The sequence below is a fragment of the Cynara cardunculus genome, unplaced genomic scaffold (assembly GCF_001531365.2).
Source record: "Cynara cardunculus var. scolymus isolate 2C unplaced genomic scaffold, CcrdV1 Un_Scaffold_8040, whole genome shotgun sequence".
Lineage (NCBI taxonomy): Eukaryota > Viridiplantae > Streptophyta > Magnoliopsida > Asterales > Asteraceae > Cynara > Cynara cardunculus.
Genome location: NW_020203938.1, coordinates 3,269 through 12,119, shown reverse-complemented (window position 1 = coordinate 12,119; position 8,851 = coordinate 3,269). Strand labels below are relative to the sequence as shown.

General features: G+C 34.4%; 1 protein-coding gene across 1 annotated transcript; it reads right to left on the bottom strand.

The window, feature by feature from the left end:
* Positions 1-25: 25 nt before the first annotated feature.
* Positions 26-1,649, bottom strand: LOC112505046 (the record flags this gene model as incomplete). The annotated part of the gene is made up of 1 exon (XM_025109007.1): positions 26-1,649. A coding segment is annotated over exon 1 (1,624 nt), but the record flags the coding sequence as incomplete, so codon positions are not given.
* Between the last annotated feature and the right edge of the window lie 7,202 nt (positions 1,650-8,851).

Genomic DNA, 8,851 nt, shown 5'->3' with positions numbered 1-8,851 from the left:
GGATCTTGTAGAGCAGCAAGAAAACTTTCATTGTTTTGCCATGTATATTGCTTCACAGTAATAGAGACTACTGCACTAACATCTTCTTTTGGAGTACGTCCTTGGAATATTGCCTCTGGGTTGTCTATATCCCCAAATAGAATTTGTTTAGCATTACAGCCTATTGTTGCCCGGTGGCATGACAACCAGTCCATACCCAATATTAAATCGAAGTAGGACATATGCATTGGAAGCAAAGTGACCTCTCGTATGCAGTCCCCAATAAGCAACGGACAGTTGGAAAAAYGAGTTAGSACACARATTGAACCACCCATTGGAGTAGATATTACCACTGGAAAATCGGTGGTTTGCTCGTATGGTTTTAATCGGGATTTTAATTGTTCAGAAACAATTGAGTGTGTCGCACCAGTATCAAACAAAACATAAACAGATAAATCAATTAATTTAACATGACCCGAAATCATACCCGGTTGAGATTTGCTGCCAGGTAATGCAAAGACTCGTCCACTAATACTTGGATGTTTACCTTTCCCTTTGTCAGTTTGGATCTGAGCTTTGGGACAATCTTTTGGCATGTGACCTTGTTTTCGACAATTGAAACAGGAACCGGTCATCCTTAAACACGGACCCAGTCGATGTTTTAGATTGCATCGATCACAACTAATAATAGGGCTAGAAACATTTTGACTCCCACTACTAGATAACAATGGAAGTCGTGGCATGAATAGACTCGAGCTTTTTTTAGTATCGTTACTCAACTTTGATTTTACAAAATGAGGGTTGCTTCGGTAGAAAGATTCAGATCTGCGTTTCTTATTTTCAACGCGTGAAGTTAACCATTGTTGTCGTGACCGATCAATATTMTTTGCAGCGTCGGCCACTTCAGTAACGGTATTAAAAGGATGATTCAAGAGACGATCTTTATACCTCGAGTTCAAAGTCCATTTAAATTTGTCAGCTTGTTGGACTTGAGTGCCTGCAGTATTTCCTGCAAAACGAGAAAATTTAAGAAACCGCACCATGTAGTCAGTAATTGTTTCTTCCTCGCCTTGTTGGATAGTAGCATATTCCCGCACATAAGCATCGCGATCAGCCGAGGTAAAGTATTGCTTGAAGAAAAATTCTTTGAAATTATTCCAAGACAAGTCTTTAACAGATGGATCAGTTTGGATACAAGATTCCCACCAGTTATTGGCTTCTTTCTCAAACATATAAGTAGCCAAACGGACCCGATACTGATCTGGAACCTCTAAGACATTGAAATTTTTTTCTATGTGTCGAATCCAATGTTCGGCATCCACAGAATCTATGGAAATTGAGAAAGACTGAGGTTTTTGTTTGTTAAACCTTTCAAGCCATATATATATTTCACCCATTGGGTTACCCGAACTGGATGCAGGAATTCCAGTATTTGGTGTAGGAACAGGATTTGGGTTTGAAGGAAGATTTTGCGCTGCTTGTTGCATAGCCTGAATAGCTTGCTGCAGATATGTAGGCATGATACTTGACATGGTCTGACGGACCACATCAACAATATTGGGTTCACTTTCACCATCCATTGGATTGGGGTTAGGATTTGAGTTACCCTCAACTTGAGATCTGGATTTGCGCGGGCGACCACGTCTCGACAATATAAAATAAAACGACATGAAAATCAGAGTTCAAAACAGTTATGGATCAGAAAAACAGTAGATAGAATTAGAATCTAGTATACCCGTTCTTATGTCTACCCATTTCTCACAGGTCAAGCTTACTTTATCTACAAGTCAAAACCTATGCTCTGATACCACATTTGTAACATCCCCCGTCACCGTGGTCCGGAACGGGCGGAGTCACTAACGGGACTCAATTCAAAGACACAAACATTGCAGAGTTACTAATAAACTCCAAACGTAGATTAACTTCTAAAACATGCTTTACAATCCAAAATATTACATTCTAACAACTATTTATAAGCTTAGAATATTATACATCTACCCCCGTGAATTTAACCACGGTCACATGGTGGGTAATCCTAGGATCGATCCATCCGCCCTGTAGCCAATAAAATCGGCCAAGTCCACAAGGTGGGTTCACGTAAGCCACTATTGGGCCTAACCTTGTGGACCGAGTTCACCTGCAGGACGCCATGACTACAAAGCCGCCATAGAAGGCATCCCAAATAATGTGCCCACTAATTGGTTGTTCCGAAAACCAATAAAACTAAACATGTGCCACTACCCAGATGACGTTCATAAAAAGTCAACATTCAAAGTACTTCACAAAACTTGAAACTACTTCAAAATATGAGAATCAATTTAACAAACTTAAAAGATTCAAACATATAATTCAACGAACTAAAATCAAGTGTTCACGATAAAGATTCAAGAGTTTATATATATATATATAAGTACGTAATTTATTGACCACTTTTAAGCGATCAATCACAAAGTTGTGAACCACCGTTACGAAGGGTCAACTACAACAACTAGTTGCCCAAGAGTCAAAGAAAGTGAAATCCGTACCTTAAGTGGAATAGAGAAGTAAAGCACGATCAAAGCGGGATTCACGATAAAGTTCGACTTGTTCGCATGCCTAACGAATGCGCAAATCGGTTATTACTTAAACGACATAAAATCATATCTTAGTTCTACTAATAAATTACATAGGTCCTACATGTTTATAAACAACTTAAACTTCAAATACGACAACCGAATATGTATTACGAAATCGACGCAACACTTAGCTTTATATAATTCCGATTCGACTTTAACAGCTTTTGACCCTCATTTTCGGGAGCATTTTTACCCCACTTGAAAGATGTAGTATGATATGTGATGAAACTACTGGTTTTCAAATCACCTTATTTGGATTATCCATCTATTTTATACGAATATTACAAAACAGCAGATCAATCCTAAATACATTGCAAACAGCCCCGGAAACACACTGTTTTGGGCCACTTAGATTAATAACTAGATTTTCGACCCTACATGAAAGTTGTAGTATACATTAAGGGCTTTCTAACTGCAAAATATGAGCTTATTTCAACTTACAGTTTGTAAGTTATACACTGTCAAAGTATGGACCTGCATAGTCAGTAAAATCCGATTCCGCAATTCCCGACTAATTTTTATAATCCAATTTCCATGATTCGCTACATTTACGTGATATTAACATAATTCAACATACTAAACAACAAAATAACTCCAATGATTGCTAACCTAAGCTTAATCCTGTAATTTTACTCTTTTCGACATTATATTCGAACAATTGGCGTACCATTAAACATATACACCAAATCTAACCATAATGCAATCATAATCTACCCTTTTAATTTCTACATCAATTTTATCAATCCTAGCATTCTAAACATGAAATATATCATACTTATAACAATATCAATCCGTAAACTTAGACATAACATCATTTATAAACCGGTCTAAAAAAATGCTAACGTAAACACCCTAATAAAAGTGAATGAAATTTATACCTTTATGAAGGGTTCGAAGAGTGGATCCCGAATATATAATCGTTACTTTGATTGCTTCAACGATTTAATGTAAAATTTAAGGAGAAGACGAGAATTTTTAGAGAGAGAAAATGAGAGAGAATGGCGGTGAAGAGAAGAAGACGATGCATATGGTTTTTATTTTGACTCTCATATATATATATATATATATATATTATATAATATTATAATTATAATAAGTTTTGTAATTTGACGGTTTTAACCCTTTAACAATTAACGACCGTTATTTAAAAACGGTACAATTCGGGTAAGTTAACGAGAATGTGTTTTTAAAACTCAGGTCTTACAATACAAGTTATGGTTAAGATTCACATGTGAATCTATATTAGAATTTACGTATTTACATATGAATGAATATGCACCTAATTATCAGCTTATGATAATGATTTATTGGATAATATGTATTTGGTTACATTTCAAACGACCAATAAAGAATATTGATATCCGTGTTCACATTTGAGATTTTGACAAAACATTGAATAAATAAATCATCATTTTTTGATGATTTATTTTCCAATTGACTTTTATATTATATGATTTTTTATAGGAAGAGGGTCGTATAAAACAAGACAATCTCATGAGTTGACACAAAGATATTTCATCCTCATTTCTTATACACACTTTATTATTCCAATCTTTCAGCTTCTCGCCAATATGGGAGTAATGGGATAACTTACAGTCAACCACAATCGACCATTTAAAAATACTCAATTCTTATAGTGTCACCTCAAAATCTTTTGGTTCTTCTTTTACTATATAGGTTTACTTTTGCAAACCATGCTTTTTATACAAACCTTATAAAACAATTACATATATTTGTTTTCATGATTAAAAGCCACGATTAAAAAGAAGTTATTAAAGTAAAAAATAAAAGAAAGTAAATTATTATTATTTTCAACAAGAAAGGGCAAAACGGAAACAAATTGTAAACTGTTGCGACCATTGAAATCCTCTTTCCCGCATTCAATCTCGTGAACATGTTCCATTGCACACTATGAAACTATTAATAATGGGACAATAGGCTATTTAAAAATCTTAATAATGAAAGTGTTAAAGATGAAACAAAATGAAACTGTGGCATTGAACAGAATGAAACTGGTAATGATGAATATGTTAATAATATAACAGAATGAAACTGTTAATGATGAATATGTTAATGATGAAACAAAATGAAATTGTTAATGATGAAACAAAATAAAACTATGGCATTAGACAAAAGGAAACTGTGGCATTGGATGAAACAGCTAATGATGAATATGTTAATGATAAAACATAATGAAACTCTTAATGATGAAAAAGAATGAAACTGTTAATAATGAAACAAAATGAAACTGTGTCATTGGATAAAATGAAACTGAATGAAACTGTTAATAATGAATATGTTAATGATAAAACATAATAAAACTGCTAATGATAAAATAGAGTTACCTAGAAACTATAAAAAGGAATATTTTAATAAATATTAAACATAAAAATATTTTTTAATTAACAATTATTGTACATATTTCAAAGATGACAATTTGTATCAACATAAATAATGGATAAATCAATTAAATATTTACTAAAAAGGTGCAGCTAATCAAGATATAATCTCTATATTTATATGAAATTAAAGAATTACAAAACTTATATATTAGTATTAAATACTTACCAAACATAACTATTGTAATCTCAAAAGACGATAATGCCCTTATAAATTAAAAATATAAAAAAACAAATGGATTTATGTGATTGATTGTTATTAGTTGTATGGTTTAAATAAATCGAGACGATTTGTATTTGAACGCTCATATATATATATATATATATATATTAAAAAAATTGTAAACTTTTTTATATTATTCATACGTGTTCTACTATTAAATGAAAATTAATATGATGCGTTTCCATCCTGGCTATTTATGGCCCTAATCAATATTAAAAATGCTAGCCAGGGCTTCTTGGAATATATAAGAGGCTTACTAATAAAGTAAGACACCACTTCATGTGGCTCTAGTGTGGATCCATCACTAGTTCTTAAATTATATTACTTAAGGTTTGCTGAAATTGGAATTCATTGGGTTTGACTTGAATAAAAAAACCTTCTAAAACCCTTTAATTCAATTTGGTGGGAGAATAAATTAAGATCAAACCCATTATAGATTATGGCTTGTGGATTAGCTAATAGTATAAATTATTCATTTTTGATAAGGTGGAACACCATATGTAAATGATCCATATATTAATTATCTTTTTTTTAATCTGTTTTAATTTAGAAAGAAAAAGAGATTGTAGTGGTTGGAGAAACGAGGCTTCCCATTTCTAAGTGGTTTTATTGAAACTAAAGACAAATAGGTGTTGTAATTTGTATCTTAACTTGAAGATGGGGAAGCTCAAATTAAATGAATAAGAGTGCAGGTTATGAAACAAATAGACATGGCTCATAAGCTGAAGGCAATAAATATCTCCATCTTTTCACCTGACTAAAATAGCCGCGTGAATTACATGGAAATATTTTGAAAGAGTTACATAACATTGTATGTGAGATATCTGAAAACGGGTTTTTTTGTTCTTTTATTATTAAGCTCCCTTAGTTTCAAGTAAAACCGCTAAGCAACCTGTAATAACCGGGTCCTGATAATCACCCAATGTATTTATTATGTGAATTAATTGTCAAAATGAATACATGTTTACATGGATTGAATACGTGAATATGTGTATTTATGCATAGAGATATATGTTGAAAAACTTAATTTGGTAAGTTTTTAGGATGCTGTGTAAACACAACATGGTACAAGTGATGGAAGCATGATAATTAAACTTAAGGCACATGTTTGGCAGCAACAATGACATCATCAATTGAAGTCTCAAATTGCCAACTTGCATGGCATAGGTTTGCCGCCCATCTAGTGAATCTACTACTGGCAACCTACTTCATCATCATCAACATGCATCATCAACATGCCATCTTGCCAACATGAAGAAAAATGTGGCTACAATTTTTAGCTATAAATATGGATGCATGCATAGCATTAAATATACCATACGTTGTAAGTTCTTCCGGTTAGTAATAAATCGATCTCTCTCCCCCTGTGGACGTACACTATCACCTCGATAGTGGAACCACGTTAAATCTCGTTGTCTCGATTTACATGCTGTTTTGATATTTGATCGTATACTTGATATAACTGCTAATTTTACATTTGTGGATTAGTATGATTTGTTAGACAAAATTATACAATATATATAGATCTCGTTAATCCGCATTTGTTGTATTGGGTCAGTTTGCACCGTGATTTATTGTTGTCACTTTGAGACCTTAAATCACTTTGTAATACGGCATTTTAACTGCGACCGACCCTACAATTGGTATCAGAGCTTGCTAGATCTAAATTTGAATAGATTGTATATTTTGATTTTCACGTCAAGTGCCTGGTAAAATATCTGGCGATTCAGGAAATCCGTTTGCCGGTCCTAGTTCCCACCCGAATCCAAATGTTTATCAGAAGGGTGCTTTTAAATTATCGGGATCCGGGATTAGAATAGAAAAATGGAATGGGGAAGGTGATTTTGGTAAATGGCAGTTCACTACGGCAGCAGCACTTAGGAAAAACGATGTCCACCCCGTAGTCTTTGCTCCGGAAGAAAAAGATCTGGAGATGTCATCTTTAGAGGCTAAGGAGATGGAGGCTTGGGCCTTCACTACCTTACAAATGGCTATGGGTCCAAATGTTATTTCTGAAATCGTTTCTGAAAAGACAGCTGCAGGGATTTGAAAGAGACTTGAGAATCTTTATCTGAAGAAAACTTTGACTAACCGACTGTTACTGATGAGGTCGTGCTTATTCTTCAAAATGAAGGAAGGTACAAGTATTCAGGCCCACATGACTGAATTCAAAGACACTATCATGAAGTTGAAGGCAACATATTCTATTTTTGCCACAGATAATGAGGCACTCGCTTTGATTTTGTTGTATTCACTTCTCGAGAAATATTCCCAGTTCACTAACAGTTTTATTTACGGAAGAGATTTTATTTCTTTGTCTGATGTGAAAGCAGGGATGATCTGTGAAGAACAACGAATTCAGATGAAAATTGGTAACAGTTCGCGAGATAACAACCACAACAGTCAGGGTCTCTTTGCCGAAAGAGACCAAGACGATCAACAATATAAGGGAAGAAATCGTGGCCGCTCCCAGTCTCGTAAGCCTGGTTATCGCGGGAAATCCAAGCAACGAGGCAATTGCAATTATTGTCACAAACCAGGTCATTGGGTCAAAGATTGTCCGAGTTTGAAAAACAAAGATAAGAATAAAGTAGAGTCTTCAGCAATCGCAACTGAACAAGATACAGGCTTCTCAGCAACGGTTACTGATAGGATCGATCAACTTGGTTCTTATATTAACTCAATACTCTAAATGATCTATATGACAAACACAGTGCAGCGAAAACAATAATAAGAGTCAAATAGAGCAATGAATCAAGAACAATGAAGAACAAGCAGACAATGAATAATAAGAACACATGAGAAAGGCTTCAAATGTATTTCAATTGAATTGAAATTTAGACGATTACAATCTTGAAAGCGGCGCTGATTACAAAGGAAGAAGCTACTATTTATACTATTTCCTAACCGCTTGTCTGACAAGACCTAGACGTGTGAAACGATCCAGGCCGCCCAAAAAAAATGCGGATTACAAAAGTAGTTACGTGAGAAGCACGAGTAGCTAACTAACCTAAGTAAAACATCAAAGAACTATACCACAAAAGATATTGTTGCAGACCCTCTGTGAGTCATCTTAGAGGCTCTGCTGGATGTAACTTGAAAGCACTTGATTCTTGAGGATCTTCTTCCAGAACTTCTGTGATAGACTGCAGAGGTTCTGTCGTCTTTTAACTTGTACGTTTAACTTCTGTTTATGGTCCTCTATGATCTTCTGTGGTAGGCATCTTATGTCGACACTTGCAGAAATTATTTTTTCAATACTTTTACATTTGAATGAAATGAGAGCTAACAATCTCCCCCTAAGTATGAAAAAGTAAACCTTGAAAATTAAATGCAAGACATGACTTAAATTGRAAGAATTACAAAAGGAGATAATAGATCATCCTCTGAAAAGAATTACATAAAGAAATGAATTACATAATTGAAATACAAAATTGTGAAGCTTAGGCCAAAAGCTGGTGCAGAAGGTTATCAGACTGCAGATTCTGGAAAATCGTCTACCGCGTATAGCAAGTCAGCTTTGATCGTTCTGTAGACATTGAAGATCCATTCTCTGAAGTTGATTTGCATTTTAATCGCTTTCAAGATGGGAGACACTTCACCCGTTCTGAGATGTCCTCTGTCCACCTCTGTCG